At 43.6% G+C, this 19,026-nt stretch overlaps 1 protein-coding gene across 1 annotated transcript; it reads left to right on the top strand.

Annotated features, from left to right (window-relative positions):
• The first annotated feature begins 238 nt into the window (after positions 1–238).
• On the top strand, positions 239–11,157 carry LOC143731286 (cytosolic phospholipase A2 gamma-like). Its single transcript, XM_077222058.1, has 13 exons — positions 239–382; positions 499–641; positions 1,215–1,416; positions 1,822–1,924; positions 3,155–3,295; positions 3,678–3,743; positions 3,850–3,909; positions 8,134–8,241; positions 8,453–8,596; positions 8,940–9,017; positions 9,094–9,248; positions 10,680–10,845; positions 10,931–11,157. The coding sequence occupies exons 1-13, from the start codon at positions 251–253 to the stop codon at positions 11,086–11,088; spliced, it is 1,656 nt and encodes a 551-aa protein (XP_077078173.1). The 5' UTR covers positions 239–250; the 3' UTR covers positions 11,089–11,157.
• Positions 11,158–19,026: the final 7,869 nt, after the last annotated feature.

Here is a 19,026-nt window from a genome sequence, read left to right as displayed (position 1 = left end):
CTTTAATGTTGACTCCATTGTTTTATAGATGAGTGGATCCAAATCCCAGGAAAGGTAAATCTGCTCAGATTTCTAAAAAAATGTAAATTGTGGACTTGATTAGTGCAGAACTTACACAATAAACGTCAATTACAAACGGGATAATTCTGCAAATAAGACTTATTCTTAATTCATTAAGACTTAAATGTATTTCAATTCTAAAATCAAAATATATGAAATATCAGTATGTGGTGTTAAATTCAGCACAGAAATGCCTGTGTGTCGCTGCAGTGGTTCTGTGAGAATCGAACACTCTCTGAATAAGAAGGAGAAGGAGTTTGTAGACAATAGGAGAAAAGATGTTCTGCAAAGCCTGAAGAAGCTCAAGATACAGTGCAGTGAGGTAATACCTTATTGTATTGGCTACTTTATATCTGCCTGGGTATTCCTTTTTCTTACAAATGATGTTGTAAATGATAAACATCAAATGTTTGCGAAGTCAAACTGTGTGTGTTTCAGGATGAGGTGCCAAACATCGCATTACTGGGATCTGGAGGAGCAGAAAGAGCCATGGTGGGTTTGCTGGGATCCCTGGATCAACTCCAGAAAACAGGTCTTCTGGACTGTGTGCTTTATCTCAGCGGAGTCTCTGGAACCACCTGGTACACACACACACACACACACATACGCACACACACACACACACACACACACACACACACACACACACGCACACACACACAGACACACAGACGCTGACGCAGACGCAGACACAGACAGACAGACAGACAGACAGACACACACACACACACACACACACACACACACAGACACAGACACAGACACACACACACACACACACACACACACACACACACACACACACACACACACACACACACACACACACACACACACACACACACACAGACACACACACACACACACACACACACAGACACACAGACACACACACAGACACACACACAGACACACACACACACACACACACACACACACACACACACACAGACACACACACAGACACACACACAGACACACACACACACACACAGACACAGACACAGACACACACACACACACACACACACACACACACACACACACACACACACACACACACACACACACACACACACACACACACACACACACACACACACACACACACACGTTGAATGTCATAAATGAGAGCATATGTTGTTCTTCTGAAGGTGCATGGCCTCCTTATATCAGGAGTCGGACTGGTCCACCAAACTAGAGACTGTGAAAGACAAGATCGTCCAGAGACTCAGCGGTCCTGCAGTCAGCTGGGGAGATGCTCTTGCCAAACTGAAGAAATATTACTATGAGAAAGACATATTCAGCTTGACTGACTTCTGGGCAGCGATGTTCATTACAAATTATCTGAAAGAGGTCTGTAACTGTCCATAATACAATCCCGTATGATCTTAATGAGCTGCTCACATTCAGTCTAAAAAAGTGCTATATTTTTAGTAGGCTATTGATATGTACGAAACACTAGATTATGATTTTGAAAGACATAATAACGAGAAACTTTTTCGTAATTATTAGCAGGGCAAACCATAATAGCAAACAGTGATATCAGCTTGTCAAAGCTGTGTAAATGCGAGAACACAGCAGTTTATGTATATATTTAATTAAATAATTAATATGATTAAAGGAAACAATTGGACACAAAATATTGATTTTAAATATTATATTAGCTCATTAAATGCAAAGCTTCCACAAAGAAAAACAGTTTCTAGCAGGAGGTTTCCACTTGAGCTTGTTTGTCACTGAAGAAATGATCCTCTTCAGATAGACGAACACACACTCTCAGATCACTGGGACCAGCAGAGTAAAGACCCGTTTCCCATCTACACAGCGATCGACAAGCATAGCAAACAGAGCGGAGATGCAGGTGTGTGTGTGTGTGTGTGTGTGTGTGTGTGTGTGTGTGTGTGTGTGTGTGTGTGTGTGTGTGTGTGTGTGTGTGTGTGTGTGTGTGTGTGTGTGCGAGAGAAAGACAGAGTTAATGTGTTTGTTTCAGCTGTTATATGGATGTCATCTCGTGTTCGAGATCCACCTATGGGAAGTACCTGACCTCTACAGAAGCATCCAATTGCACCAAGTCTGGCTGGACAGACAGAAGCGTGCGGCCAATGCCAGGTAAGGCCCCGCCCCCTTACCTGAGAGCATATAACGCCTGCATGCGCTGCTGTTCTGCAGTTGACATTTGCTTCTGTGGTGACCTCTGGACATCTTTCTCACAGCTCGTAGATTTGTTCGGACGTGCACATTTGTCTTCAGAATCAGGCAGACATATTTCTCAGATCCGCGTCCGCCGGATGTAATTGTCTCGCTCTCCATTTCAGCTGTGTCATCCTGCAAGCCACCCACGCTCCACTCGCTTTTTCTCGCTCGTTCCCTCTGTCACGGCTGCAAACCGTTGGGATTTACTGCCCATTTCGATGGCGCTCTCAAAATCTGCGGCTTCGTCCTGTGAAATGGGCAGTAAAATCCGAACAGTTTGCAGCCGTGACAGAGGGAACAAGCGAGAAAAAAGGTGGACAGCCGTGGACAGAAGGAATTCTGCTCAATTCCCTGTGCATATTATACATTGCGGACCTATTATCTACACGTTGCCTCGGCAAAAGCGAGATGAACCACCTAGATTAATATTGTAGATATGCAGACCCATAATCGCACGCGAGATCCGAGCCAAAGAATCTTTATTGACTTTATTCCCTCGAGAAGAAAACTAACAGGAGCAGAGCTAAGTGGAGCGTGGGCGGCTTGCAGGATGACACAGCTGAAATGGAGACCGAGACAATCACGGAAGCTTATCTGAATGATATGTCCGCCTGAAGACAAATGTGCACGTCCGAAAAAATACTCGAGCTGTGATAAAGATGTCCAGAGGTCACCAGAAGCGTATGTCAACTGCAGAACAGGAGCGCATGCAGGCGTTATATGCTCTCAGGTAAGGGGGCGGGGCCTTACCTGGCATTGGCCGCACGCTTCTGTCTGTCTAGCCAGACTTGGTGCAATTGGATGCTTCTACAGAGGTCAGGTACGGATGGCATTCCCATAGGTGGATCTCTCTACACCATGTTTCAGAGAACCGGTTACCTATTGTTTCTATTTATAGAACCCTGGTTTGAGTTCACTCCATATGAAGCCGGTTATTCCCTCACTGGAGCGTTTGTGGAAACATCCGACTTTGGCAGCAAGTTTAAAAATGGCCGTAAGATCAAGAACCAGCCTGAGATTGACATGCTGTACCTGCAAGGTAATAAACTCTGTTTTAAAGGAATGTTTCAAATTCTACAGATTGTCTATTGTACATTGTACATTGACCTGCATTAGAGAATAATCCAAAATTGATCAATAGTCTGGGATGTATATTGATCTGGAGATCAGGTCTGTCAAAACTGAAATATAAACATTACAGTTAGAAATGTTGAAAATAATTTAAAAAGCAACATCACCAACACGATGAGGTGCTGCTTTTTAACATAAACCTTCTCATTACACAGTGATTTAAAGGAGAGATCCTAAACAATAAGAGCTTAAATTATAACTTTATGCATCAGACTGTTTGATGATACATGATACAATGATACATTTTGGTTTATTGTAAACACTTTTAAACTTAAATGTGTTTTCTGCAGCTCTGTGCGGCAGCGCTTTAGCCGATGGAGACAAGGATATAAAATTCCTCTGGGAACGAATAAATGGTGCAACTTCATTTCTTCTCATGATTTAGTTCTGTCTAAAGTTGACAGTCATTTCATTATGTGAACCTTAATTCCATTTACCCCCCCCCCTCCCCTCATCCCTCAGATTTCCTTCATCATTTCCTGCTTAAAAGAGAAACATGGATGTTTGAGGAAATGAGTAAAGGTAAAGCATTTCTTACAGCTTTTATTTATTGACAAGTTGATACATTTTTTGTGTCTAATGATCTGTTCATGAAAATCTGCTGATGAAAAATAAAAGTGAGCTATAATGATGATTATCATCTGAAAACGTCTCAGGTTACGACTGTAACCCTGCTTCCCTGAATGGGGAACGAGACGCTGCGTCGAGACGTCAAGGTCAAGGTCAAAAACCTCAAAAACCTCCTGCCACATCACAAACATATTGGAGGGAAACTCCTGAAAATAATGTTTTAGAAGCAGCCATACTCATAGTATCTTGGCTTTGGGCTTTTTTGCCAACACTGGGCTTTGGTCGAGGAACCAAGGTTTCTTCCACATGACTAAGGCACGTAGGCATCACCGCGTGACCTTGATCATGCGAAAAAGATTTTCCCTCGAAGAAAACCCCTTGGTTCTGCGCCACCACTACAGGGGTCTCATGTACAGGAGGCCAAAGTTATTACGTTGGACGCAGCTGCCATGAGACCCAACAGTCAGTGATTGGCCTAATTTTACCTAGACCGAAGGGAAGAACCCGATATTGGTACACTTCGCCCGCGAAAGCAACCCTCAGAGACTTCCTGTGATGAGGATGGATGGCTACATGGAAGGACGCGTCCTTCAATCTATCGTGACAAACCAGCCCTCGGACTGAGTCTGTGACACAATCTGTTTGAATGTAAACCTACATCCTTCTTTAGAACAATGAAGTAACCAGTGGCGGCTTGTCTATAGAGGGCGCAGGGGCGCCGCCCCCATCAAAATTCCAGAAATATATATGTATACAAAAATGATAGAAAAACTTGATAAAAATAAAATAGTTTACTCATACGATATGCAGGCTGGTAGTAAGAGCCTCAGCATTTAATAAAAACTGGCTTTAATTGGTTAACCATTTTCTATGTTTTTCAATATGTTTCATGCGGTTTCATGGGGGAGGGACGCCAGACAAATGGTTGTCTATCTGAGTCCTTAAATTTTAGGGCAGCGTGTGACCTGAAGCTGGTCTCTAATTGGTTTCTTAAAGATTCTCCTCCGGACGCAGGTCGTTGCGTCCCTGGTGAATCAGAATTGGATGTTATTTTATTCAATCTGATTGGTTCTCGTCACCTGTCATTCAACTTTACACTCTTGGCCACTACTGCGAGTGCGCAGGCGACTCTGCCAAAACCTTGCTAGGCTGATCACTTCCGTAGAGATAATGGCAGCAGTTAAACCAAATTCTGTCATAGATTTACAAAAAAAAAACTTTCACAAGGCATTCGGTGGAAGAAAAAAAAAAAGATAAAGGATCTCGGACCGGACCAACCCGATTTACAAATCCAGCAGCAGCCAGTGACAGAGGACGAAGCTACACCCGGAGCTTCACCCGCGCTTGTTATGAGAAACGGAGGTGGCTGGCTGGATGTGATGTTAGCAATGCCCTTTTTTGCTCTCCCTGTCTTTGATTTCAAAGTGTTGGTTCTGAAGTTTTGTGGACAACAACAGGGGTAAGAGACCTCAAACATCTATCTGAAATTTATTTGTATTTATTTTCGCCCCGTCCCCCCAAAAATAATCATCACCAGTCGCCACTGGAAGTAACGACTGTAAACCCATGACTCCCTACTGGGCGGAGGAACCCTTTCGCAGAAGAGTCTGTACTTCTCGCTCCATAACCAGAGCCTGCTCGGGGTCCACCACATAGGGAGGACCCATAGAAATCTGGGCGGAAGAACCAAACTGAATTCTGAAACCATTTCTATAGTGAGCAGGTCCCAATGAGATATATTTGGCAGTAGCTTACACGCTACCAGAAAATCTACTAAGGGGACCAGTCTCTCAAGACTGGCCTCTGGTATTGGTCGAACAGCCACTCCGGTGCCCTGTAATGGCGAACCGGCAGGACTTCTTCTTAGTCGAAGCTAGGGCTGAAACGATTCCTCGAGTTACTCGAGTTACTCGATTACAAAAATTCCTCGAGGCAAAAACTCTGCCTCGAAGCCTTGTTAAATTCCTATGACGCGCACTATACGCGCGGCGCAGGGATTTGATTGTTTCACACGGACCGTTTATTCACACGGACCTGTTCAGGAAGCATATATTTTGAATTTAGTTGGCGCGATGGCAGAGAATAAATATGTAAATAAACGGCAGAAATTGTCTAAAGTGTGGGATCATTACACACTTAATTCACTTAATACACTTAGCTCTCTGAAACAAGGTAGCGTAGTCTAAGCCTATTGATGTTCGCTGATTTTAATCCCATACTGTATTTGTAGCGATGCCGTGATGCGGTTTGACTAGATATGATTTTTAGCTTTGATGACATTTTAAGTAGTAAACGTAACTATCACGTTCAATTGCAAGAGTATAGCCTAAAAAAAGAACCCCTACACACACACACACACACACACACACACACACACACACACACACACACACACACACACACACACACACACACACTCACACGCCAGTCAGACCAATTGCAGCAATGCATCACATATGCTTAAACTTTTATGTAGCCACGCAACAATAATTTCAGCATGCATTCACTGTACACACCGCGACGTGATGGAGGAACAAATATTGTATTGCAGTCTTTGCTTTGCACATAGTATGTATTTCACGTCTGCCAAATAGTTACAAACAAAAACAAAAAATGAAAGTCCCCAGCCTGTTGGTTTTTAATAAAGATTCGGAGTACTCATTTTTCAGTTAAAACGCACAGAACAAAAAGTACGTCAGCTTTTACTGCGTGTTCAACAACGTCATGTTACAGCTCTTCTTCAGCGTTAAACTACCAGAATACACAAATATGCTTAGATGCTTAGAGTGGTTATATTATAACATCTTAAAGGAAAATTCACATATGGGATAGCTTTATAACTTGCATACTATATAACTTATAGTATATAACTTATAACAGCTTTAACTGAAATAGACACAAGTTTAATATAACTATTCTGTTAATAAAACACACACGAAAAAAAATATCCGATTACTCGATTAATCGATCGATTAAGTGCTAGATTAATTGATTACAAAAAGAATCGATAGCTGCAGCCCTGGTCGAAGCCTTCATCGGGATAACGACTGTCCTCAGATATGTCTTATTCCAAGACGACTACGGCTAAGACTACTAAAGCCTCTCGAGACTGGTCTCTAGTATAGCTTGAGAAGCCAATCCAGCATCCTGAAACGGATGACCGGCAGGAGATAACCGAACTGACCCCTCCTAAACCCTCCTGCGAGTCAGACACAGCTAGAACTCGCTGGAGGGCACCGAAGGGAGATGGGCACCATATAATGAGGTGTTATCCATTTCCCCATGGGAATTCACCATTTATTTCCTCATAATTAAATGAATCCTCAAAGATCAGATGAGTATATATTTAATTTCCTCAATTAAATACAGCCAAATATCAACCAGACACGTAAACATGGTCTGGATGAAAAAGCTGAATGGTATATTAATACAGACATTTACTCCTCAAAGAGATCAGATGTGTACACATTTAATTTTCTCAAATTAAATGCAGCCAAATATCAACCAGACAAGTAGAAAGGTCTAGGTGAAAGGCTGAATATAGTCTATTAATATAGACTTCAAATAAGAAGAGTGTTTAACATTTAATTTCATAAAAATTAAATGCAGCCAGAACAAGCAGACAATAATATATGGTCTGAATGACAGGCTAAATTTTCATATTATAATCTCAAACAATAAAGAATACATAATTAGTTTGCACACAATCAGAAAGAGAGAAAGGGAAATTCCCGTCTCCGTCATATAAAAAAAAAGGATTTTAAATACAGAAATGTAGGCCCTCTGAAAAGTATAATCATGCATATGTATGTAGTTATATATACACTAAATATATTAGTTTCACCTTTTAATTTGAATTACTGAAATACATGAACTTTTGCATGATATTCAAATTTTTCGAGTTTCACCTGTATATATAATCTAGACTGGAGTATAATGGCGAGAAGCAAGCGCGGTCTGTTTTCAGGGGTGCTTTATAGCTTCCTGGTCTATGACGTCACATGACGTTCCGTCACGCCATTTAACTGATTTCACTGGTGCTTCATGACGCAATCACGCAGGGGCATTCGACGCAGCTCGAGTTCCCTTGAAAGGGAACACCTGATATCTGAATGTCATATATTTGGGGATGGAAAGATATCTAGCACATGTTTGTTCAATATGTGCTTTCTTCAGAAGACAAATGTCTCCAGGTGCTCATGGATCTCGTGGACATGAATCTCTCAGTTTTGAATGGCAAAGATCCGTCTGCTCTCGATGAATCCATCAGAACAAAGCTGAATGGTAAGATTTTCCTAGAGTGTGCTAGAAAATGTATCTTTAATGGCTTTTCAGCAACACTTAAACAAGCTAATTGATGAAACCACTAATATGGATACATGAACATGCAAAAACATCCATTTTGGGCAACAAAAACTCAAACACAAGATAGATAAAAACCTTTTTAACCTGCATCAGATAACAAGAACTCAATCATGTTCTCCGCTTTTTCCAGAGCTCACTGGAGGCAAACATCGGCTGGTGAATCAAAAGAAAAATCTGAATCTCACTGATAAAGAAGCTGCAAAACAGTATATGAAACAATACACTGTGGATGTGTGTAATGATTTGAGTCGTTGCTGCAGTTTCTGGGATCTTGGTAGGTTAAACTGTCTTTACAATGTGTTGATTTGTATAATGTACTTATTTATTTATTTTCTAGCCAGATTAATGCATAAACCCAATGTGCTTTCCTCTAAGCTTACATAAAGCTTCAATTAGCACCAACAAAACCGGTTTTAAAAGACCGGTTTTAACCGGTTTGCCACAGAAGAACCTTTAGACATCCAATCATTTATTTTAAATCTAAAGAAATAATAATGAAACATCAAAACATTTCTCCCAAAAAAAATATAGTCAACTAAAAACATACTGTATACAGAATATAAAACAATATCAGAATATTTACTGAATTTAAGAACCACTGTGTATTTGTTTTACAGATCTTTGGGTGAGTATTTTTAAATGCATGGCTCAGTGGATCTGGGGCAGGAAATATGACTTTCTTCACAACATGAAAGGTGAGAACAGAAACTCATAGACAGATGCTGACTGGAAATTCATTGTGAATAATATAATAATGCTGTGATCCATCAGATAAAGCAGTGCCCGCTGCTCTTCTGAAAAGTGAGACGAGAGACTATATAGACGGAGGACTGTTGCTGAACTCGCCCTATTTCTCAGTGCTGAGAGAAGAGAGAAACATCGACCTCATCATTTCACTGGATTTCAGTGATGGTGATCCTTTCAAGGTATTATACACACAGAGAATTCACTCATAAGTTCATTCAAAGAAATAAATCCCCTAGAAATCATCATTTACTCCCTCTCATGTCGTTCCAAACCCGTGGCTTGTTTCTTCTGTAGAACAAAAGGAGATTTTTTTAAATAATCTTGCTGCTTTTTTTTCTCATGACATTCATAGTGACCAACATAATTCACACTGACCTAAAATGTACAGGATTTTAAACACATTAACAGATAATTACAAATATGTTTTGTTTTAGTTCCGTTTTGCCCGAGTTCTCTGAGATTGTTAGTTTCCATTGTTATTCATTAGTTCCTCACCTGTTCATAGTTCCTTTGATTACTTTGTGTATTTAAACCCTCAATTTTCTCTGTTCATTGTTCTATGTTGTCTTAGTTTTAACTTGGTTGATGTCTATATTTTCCTGTGTTCTCCTGCGTGTCATGAGCATTATTATTTAAAGGGATAGTTCACCCAAAAATGGAAATTATCCCATGATTCTTTCAGGTGAATACATTCGGAGTTATATTAAAAAATGTCCTGGCTCTTCCAAGCATTATAATGGGAGTGAATGGGCACTATTTTTTTATAGTGTCCACACAAGTGCATCGATCCATCATAAAAGTATCCCAAACACTTTTCCTCCGAGGGGTTAATAAGGGTCTTATGAAGCGAAGTGTTGCGATCTTGTAAGAAAAATATCCATATTAAAAACTTCATCGGCTAAAATAACTAGCTTCCGACAGACGGCCGTACTTTGACTTACGGCACAAGAGAAACACTTGACGATGTATGATGAAGGAGTAGTGTAAGCTTCGACGCCTCTCGTGGTTCAAACACACAGCGCTGGGCAAACGCGTTCGTCATTACGTTGTGCGTCAAGTTCAAGGGTTGCTCTTTTGATATTTTTCTTACACCAATGCAACCCTTCTTCAGAAGGCCTTTTTTAACCCCTCGGAGCCGTTTGGGACACTTTTATGATGGATAGATGCACTTTGTATGGACTTAAAAATAGTGCCCATTCATTTCCATTATAATGCTTGGAAGAGCCAGGACATTTTACTCCGATTGTATTCGTCTGAAAGAAAAATGTCATATACACCTAGAATGGCTTCAGGGAGAGTAAATCATGGGATAGTTTTCATTTTTGGGTGAATTATCCCTTTAAGACTTAGTCTAGTATTTTCTTGTTTGCATGATTCACAACCACCAATACACCTGATAACATCATTTAAACAGATAAAAGAAAACCATTTAAAAATAAGTACATGGGTTTTCATGTAACCATATTATGATACATAAGAGTGCTATCCGTTAGCATTCCCATTTATCTCAGAGGGGGGTTCTCATGCTGACAATTTCAAACAACAATTTCTTAAATTTAAACAGTCTAACCTTTTTAATCAAACAATAATGTGCTGCTTTTCTACCACAGACAGTGAGGGACGCTGCTGAGACATGCGGGAAACTAAAGATCCCTTTCCCTGAGGTCAACATTCCTGAAAAGGACGTAAAGAAACCGAAGGACTTCTATGTGTTCAAAGGCCAAAACACTCCAACCGTGATACACATCCCTCTCTTTAATGTGGTCAACTGTGGAGGCAAGTTATGATCTTTTGATCTTGGTCCTGAATAAAACTGAAATATCAACTGTGTTCTGATTTCAGTGTGTTAATGTTTCTTCAGATAAAATTGAGGAGTGGAGGAACAAATATGGCACGTTTAAAGGTCCTTACAGCGCTGAGATGATCACTGATCTTATGGAGGTCGCTGGAAAAAACATCACAAACAACAAAGACAATCTTCTGGAGCAGATTCATCTGGCCATAAAAATGCACAAATAATGAATGATAAATATCAGAGGTGTGCAGCGTTCTGAAAGTAATTTTGTTTTAATGCAGATGATCCGTATAATACCATAACAGACTGAATTACAACTATGATTGATTAAAATATTGTATTACTTTGTTCCTGTTCCTATTTATTAATAAATTGTTGTCTAAGAAGAAGGTTTTGTCCTGGTCATTTGATATCAAACAGGAAAAATGCTCATTATGAAACTGATAGTTGGGGTCCTGGATGCTGATTGGACAATCCAGAGTTCAATCTCATAACCCTTTATAATTTGAGAGAGAGAGATTGTTCGACTTCATGCAGCTCTGCACAGATCGATCGGCAGCTGACTTGAAGCAGTGCATGCTGGTTAGAAATTTTATTTCGACTTGATACAGCGCCGACGCCACGTGACTGTGACGTACGCCATCAAAGTACCGAGCGATTCGAGAGTAGCCGAGGATTAAACTACATTCCCTGTTTTTACATTTTTTTTTTTATTGCAAATCTTATACAACTACAAGCTCAGGGAAGTTAAGCAAGGTTGTGTCTTTTACAATGAACAAACAATGATACACAACAGAAAACGTCCCGGGTTACGTATGCAACCCTAGTTCCCTGAAGGAACGAGACGCTGCGTGAAACTCTGCGGGAACGCCTCTTGCGTTGTGCGTCATGAAGCACGTATGGAATCAGCCCAATGGCGAGACGGAACGTCACGAGTGACGTCATCGACCAGGAAACTATAAAGCACACCCCTGAACACAATGGCAACAGCTTTTGGAAAAAGTCTGAAGCAAGTCGATCAAGGGAATGCCGGGAGTATGGCAATGACACGCAGCGTCTCGTTCCTTCAGGGAACTAGGGTTACATACGTAACCCGGGACGTTCCCTTTCAGGAACGTCGAGCTCCGTGAAACGCTGCGGGAACGCTAATACCCACGTCGCCATAAGAGCAAGTGACCGACTGTGTGAATCAAAGATTAAATTCAGCTGAAAGCACCTGCGCCCCAGGGGTGGAGCTGAGGTCTAGGTCATAAAACCTGACAAAAGTATGCGGTGAGGACCAGCCTGCCGCATCACAAACGTCCTGGAGGGAGACTCCTGACAATAAGGCTTTGGAAGCCGCCATACTCCTGGTAGAGTGAGCTCGGACAGCCAAAGGTGAAGGCTGACCAACCGACTCATAGGCAAGTGAGATGGCCTCAACCACCCACTTAATCATCCTCTGCTTAGACACTGGGGACCCCTTCTTAGGTGGTCCAAAACAAACGAACAGCTGTTCTGATTTTCTCCACAGGGCAGCTCTGTGGACGTAAGCATCTAAAGCCCGAACAGGGCAGAGCAGATTAAGTTTTTCCTGATCAGATGATGTAAAAGGAGGAGGACAGAAGGCCTGCAGAACTATAGGTCTGGCCACATTGGTAGGAACCTTAGGGACATAACCTGGCCTGGGGTGGAGAAAAGCCTTCACCATCCCAGGTGAAAACTCCAAGCACGAAGGAGCAACCGAGAGAGCCTGAATATCTCCGATTCTCTTAAGAGAAGAAATGGCAAGGAGAAAAATAGTCTTCAAAGTAATAAACTTATCAGCAACTTCTTCAATAGGCTCAAAGGGCGATAGCGAAGTCCCATGCTGGCACCCTCGTGCGGACTACAGGCCTCAGCCTCAAAGTACCACGAAGAAAGCGAGTTATAAATGGGTGTCTCCCCAGAGAGACTCCACTGAAAGGGACATGGTAAGCAGCAAGTGCCGCCACATACACCTTTAGTGTGGAGGGGGATAGCCCTGGGGAGAAACGCTCCTGCAGGAACTCCAGCACTGCACCCACTGGGCAGTTAACTGGGTCCAACAGGTGTTCTCCACACCAAGAAGTGAAGAGCCTCCACTTCAAGGCATATAACCTCCTCGTGGAAGGAGCTCTGGAATGAAGGATGGTCTCAACAACCACGGTTGAGAGACCAGCCCCTACGAGCTAGGCCCCCTCAGAGGCCAAGCCCATAGGTTCCACAACTCTGGGCGGGGGTGAAGTATCATCCCGCTCGCCTGAGAGAGAAGGTCCCTCCTGATCGGAATCTCCAGAGGAGAGCCGTCTAGAAGAGACACTAGGTCCGTGAACCATACTCGGGCCGGCCAAAACGGGGCTACCAATAATAGACTGACCCCGTCCCGACGAACCCTCTCCAGAACTCCTGGGAGCAGAGCAATCGGGGGAAAGGCGTACAGGCGTGACCTCGGCCACGCCTGCACCATAGCGTCCAACCCCAGCAGGGCTGGATGACTGAGAGAAAACCACAGTGGACAGTGTGATGTCTCCCTGGACGCAAATAGGTCTACCTCGGCACGACCATACTGCATCCAAAGGAGCTCCACCACCTCAGGGTGGAGTGTCCATTCCCCGGGCCACGGCCCCTGCCTCGACAGGATGTCCGCTCCCTGATTTAAATACCCCGGGAGATAAATCGCCCTCAATGAGAGAAGCTTCCTCTGGGACCATAGAAGGATCCGGCGAGCCAGATTGTATAACGGGCGAGAGCGCAGACTCCCCTGATGGTTTATGTAAGAGACCACCGATGTGTTGTCGGACCGGACAAGAACATGATGACCTCTCAGGTCTGGCAGGAAGTGCTTCAGAGCCTGAAACACTGCCAACATCTCTAGACAATTTATATGCAAAAATCGATGATGGTCCTGCCACAGACCCTGGGCTGGGGGACCACTCATGATCGCCCCCCCCCAGCCTGTGAGGGAAGCATCTGTCGTTAGCGTTACACGACGACAAAGAGCTCCCAACACAGGTCCCTGGGACAGAAACCAAGGATCCCTCCACATGACCAGAGCACGGAGACAACTCCGTGTAACTTTGATCACGCGGAGGGGGTTTCCCCTCGGGGAGAACCCCTTGGTCCTGAGCCACCACTGTAATGGTCTCATGTACAGCAGGCCGCAGGGTGTAACACTGGACGCTGCTGCCATCAGACCCAGCAGTCTCTGGAACTGCTTTACAGTGAGCAACTGGCCTACCCAGGTGAAAAAGACGTACTGTTAAATGTATTAAAAATGTATTAAAGTATATTTGTATTGTACTAAAAACATACTCAAGTACATTTTTTATACATTTAATAGTACGTCTTTTTCTCCTTGGTAGCTTTACTCTTTTTACAGCTGAGAGAATCGAAGCGATGCGGGGAGGCGACAGGCGAGCCCGCATTGCCACAGAATCCCATAGTACCCCCAGAAAAGATGTTATCTGTGATGGAGATAGAACACTCTTTTTGGCATTCAGCCTCAACCCCAATTTTTTGATGTGTGCGAGGACGACATCTCGATGCCGAGCCGCTTGCTGCTGCGATTGAGCGAGCACCAACCAATCGTCTATGTAGTTCAGTATATGAACGCCCTGGAGCCGCAGCGGGACTAGCGCTGCGTCCATGCACTTCGTGAACGTGCGGGGAGATAAAGCTAGGCCAAACGGAAGAACACGATATTGGTACGCTTCGCCCCCGAAAGCGAACCTCAGGAACTTCCTGTGTTGCGGAAGGATGGAGATGTGGAAGTATGCGTCCTTCAGATCTATCGTGACAAACCAGTCCTCGGACCTGATTTGTGACACGATTTGCTTTAGCGTAAGCATCTTGAATTTGAGCTTGGCTACAGCAAGATTTAATAGGCGCAGATCTAAAATTGGACGCAACCCCCCATCCTTCTTTGGAACGATGAAATATCGGCTGTAATAACCCGACTCCTCGCTGGGAGGAGGAACCTGTTCTATAGCCTCCTTTTGAAGGAGCGTTTTCACCTCTTGTTCCATTACCAGAGCCTGCTCGGGGCCCACCACGGTGGGCAGGACCCCGTTGAATCGAGGAGGAGGAGATCTGAACTGAATGACATAACCCCTTTCTATCAAATGCAGAACCCACTGAGATATTTTTGGATGACTTTTCCACTCTGCCAGAAAATCTACTAAGGGTACCAGCCTCTCGAGGCTGGCCTCTGGAATATTTTGAGCAGCAGACACAGCGCCCTGTAACGGCGCACCGGCAGGGGACAACTGGTCTGACTGCTCTAAACCCCTCCTTAGAGGGGGCGAGCGTCCCTCGGGAAAGCGCTCGCTGGGCCCGTCTGCGCCCCGACACGAAGGCAGGGTTGGCAGAAGGGACCCCTGAGGGCACCGTGAGAGAACGGGCACCGTCTGAAGCGGTGAACACCTCCCTCTCACGGTGGGGACCACCCTCAGCATCCTGACAACAGTGGCATCAGGACTTCTTAGACGAACCCTTTCTTGCCATAATGACTGTCGTCAGATCAGTCTTACCACTAGAAGGCTTCGCCTGAGACTGTCGCGTCTGTTCCCACTGTTTAGAAGGGGGGCCACGAGACGCGACACTCTGCCTTTGTTGCGCCCTATATGAGGAACTAGTCGACGGCTTGGTCTGCCCTCGCCCAGCAAACCCTGGGACATGAACTTTAAGTGGGAGGAATTTTTGAAAAGCTGCAGCTTGTTTCTTTTCTTCCTGAAATTTATCTATGACCGTGTTTACCGCGTCACCGAATAAACCAGATGGAGAAAGTGGAGCATCCAAAAGAAAAGCTTTCTCTTTATCCTTCATATCAGACAGATTAAGCCACAAGTGTCTCTCTGCGGCCACCAGGGCTGCCATAGAACGGCCCATTAGTTTAGCCGATTCCCTGGTGCCACGCAGAGATAAATCTGCAGCCTGACGCAGTTCTCGAACTACGTCAGTGCTGACCTCCTCACTCTCACTCATATCTTTTAAAAGATCGGCTTGGTATGCCTGCAATATTGACATCGTGTGCAGACACGCCGAAGCCTGACCAGCCGCCGAATAAGCCTTACCCACCAGAGCCGAAGTATTTCTGAGAGGCTTGGTGGGTAAAGCTGGTGCCTTAAGAGACGAGGAAGACTCAGCAGAAAGATGGCTAGCTAGAGTCTCCTCCGCCTTGGGCATCGCCCCATAACCATATAACTTAGCCCCCGATATATTAGAATATGTGGAAGTCTGGGGGCTAAACACACGATAAGAGGCGGGTCTCTTCCACGACCTCTACACCTCGGTGTGGAGATCGGGAAGAAACGGAAGGCACCGCCGTGGAGGCTGAACGCGGGAAGGCAAAAATCGTTCGTCAAGCTTGCTTTTAGAAACATATTCCTGCCTAACAGCTGGCCACAAATGCTTAGTTTTGACACAGCACGAGTGAGCACCTCCATAAGCTCCTCGTATTCAGGGGAATGAGGTGACGAGTCCTCAACATCCCCTGTCTCAATACTGACAACATCCAGCTCCTTAGAACTGGATAGCTGCAGTATTGGTGCCTCAGCCTGGGGGGAAGAAACCGCAATGCATGCTTCCACACCCGGAACTGAGGCACTGGAACTGGCAGGTAAAGGCTGAGATAAGGCAGAGCCCGTCTCAAACCCCGCTGACAGATCCATTTGCGATCCGCACGACAGGCGCCGCCGCTCTGCCTCGACAGAAGCGGGACCCGAGCCGTGGGGAGCGCGAACCGAAACCACTCTCCTCGAAGAGTGATCGGCGGGAGTGGAGCGTTCTTAATGGAAAACGCTCGCAATGCTCACAATCAGCCCCCTCGAGAGCTGACTGGGCATGCTGTACTCCCAAATAAACAACACACAGATCGTGTGTATCCCCACCCGTGAGAAAACGAGTACAGGGGGGAACACACTTTCTGTATTGCTGCTCGCTCGTCATACTGATATATGTGAATATATATATTTTTTTTTTTTAAGTGAAAAACTCCTGCCTAGCAATCACTAAGAACAGACCAAAACACAGGGACAGATTCACACACAGAGCGCTTGCTGAAAACAACAGAAGCTGTCGCCATTGTGTTCAGGGGTGTGCTTTATAGTTTCCTGATCGATGACATCACTCGTGAAGTTCCGTCTCGCCATTGGCCTGATTCCATACGTGCTTCATGACGCACAACGCAATATGCGTTCCCGCAGCGTTTCACGCAGCTCGACGTTCCTGAAAGGGAACATAAATATCCTGGATTTGCATACATCAAATTATGTAATTATACATACACAAAAAAATAGAAAAGAAAAGCATAATAAGGTTAAGTCGTATCTTTGAATACATCATCATAATGCATAAAAATATTGCACTTTTTGTGTTATTTATAAGTCTAAAGGCCAGCGCAGCTTTTTAAGAGCAGCGCCGCTCTGATGATGACACAGCTGTTCTACGATTGGCCGGATTCACCGCATGACAAAGATCACGTGTGTTTATTCTCACAGCTTTAGTTTCCACTAAAACTCAGAAATCAGTTTTTTATAAGGTAAACACTCTTTTCATGTAGTCTCGAAGTATAATTGTGTCATGTTTATCAAAATAAAACTGATTAAAAAAACGTAGACTCCACTTCATTGATAGTATAGCTATAGGCTTATGTTGAACTTTATCCTTGTTCAAACAGACGCTGTATGAAGCAGTAAATAAAGTGCTGAATGAAAATGTCTCTGAAACATCTGTGTATTTGTCAAATATTGCATTTATTTTACTTCAGCTGTGGTAAAGTATGCAAAAACCATGTGAGCGGGGTCACTTCGGGAACCAGAAAGTGTCCGACTTCCGCCGATGTTGGACACTTATTAGGTGAGTTCGACATCGGCTGCTGCTGGATGTAACCGATCGGCGAGAGTTGCCTAGTGCAGGCGGGAGGAGCTGCAAATGGACACGTGAAGTTGGACACTTTCTGGTTCGCTTTCTCACTTTCGCAGGAACGGCAGCGGTAAAAGTATTATTCTGGTTGAGTACCAACTGTAACTGATAGAAACAATAAGAAAGTTCATGAAAAGAAACAAAAACTATATAGTAGGAGAAAAACAGTGTGTGACAAAAAAAGTATGTCTGAATTTGGATACCTGGATGGCCTACTACTTCTGGCGAGATTCTGAAGTGTGCCTGCGATTGACACTCTACTATCCCATGAGGCCACGGGAGAGGATTTGTGAATGGCAGTGAAGTGACGCAACTTACACTGGTAGGTGACATGATAATGACAACATGGCGAATGTAGTATACATACTACACACATTTATACTATATAGAATGTATAGCTGTCGTGTATGAGGTACCATCTGTGCCAAAAATTAGTCGACTGCTTTGTGCTTCGTACTATACATTTGTCCTTGTAATGTCTACAGTCATTGCCTAGTTGTTCAGTTAAATTAGTATGTTGATGTGTATGTTCTTCTGTTTATGTCGTCTTTACTATTATCCTTCTGTCCTCTTCTTCTGTTGTCTTTACTGTAGTGCTGTTCTGTCGTTTAAGGGCGACTGTTTAAAAAAATGTGTTGGGCAGCAAAAGGACGACAGAAAAATGGTCGTCTTCAAAGACATTGTTTAAGAAAAACAAAAAGAGAAAATTTTTCAGTGTGAACAGCCCCTGTATTCACATGTTGAATTTTCTCAAAGTTACCTTTCAAAAAGTAGACTTACAATTCATTTCAATCAATTGTAGGTAACGGGAAGGAACGCGCTTTTTTCACTTCGTTCTCTGAAGTTGGTTTCTCAATGTTGAGGGATCGACATCCTATTCATTCATATTCAAGTATTCCTTTTTTTTGAGGGAAACAATTCTCCACATTAAGGTGTCGAGATAACGGAGGAATCTGTTATCAGCTAGTGTAGGATTATGCTCCTTGTAAATGGGTTCCCCAGCCTACTTGAAGGTCAGAGCGGGAATGGTATGGTTGTATTGTGGTTAGCAATTCCAAAACCCAAAATTCCTATTTCAAAAAATTAGCATATCATGAAAAGGGTCTCTAAACGAGCTATTAACCTAATCATCTGAATCAACTAATTAACTCTAAACACCTGCAAAAGATTCCGGAGGCTTTTAAAAACTCCCAGCCTGTTTCATTACTCAAAACCGCAATCATGGGTAAGACTGTCAACCT

The sequence above is a fragment of the Siphateles boraxobius genome, unplaced genomic scaffold (genome assembly GCF_051911475.1).
Source record: "Siphateles boraxobius isolate OS27281-9 unplaced genomic scaffold, OSU_SipBor_1 120, whole genome shotgun sequence".
In the NCBI taxonomy this organism is placed as follows: domain Eukaryota; kingdom Metazoa; phylum Chordata; class Actinopteri; order Cypriniformes; family Leuciscidae; genus Siphateles; species Siphateles boraxobius.
The sequence above is the reverse complement of the archived record's forward strand: the minus strand, read 5'-3'. Positions and strand labels throughout refer to the sequence as shown.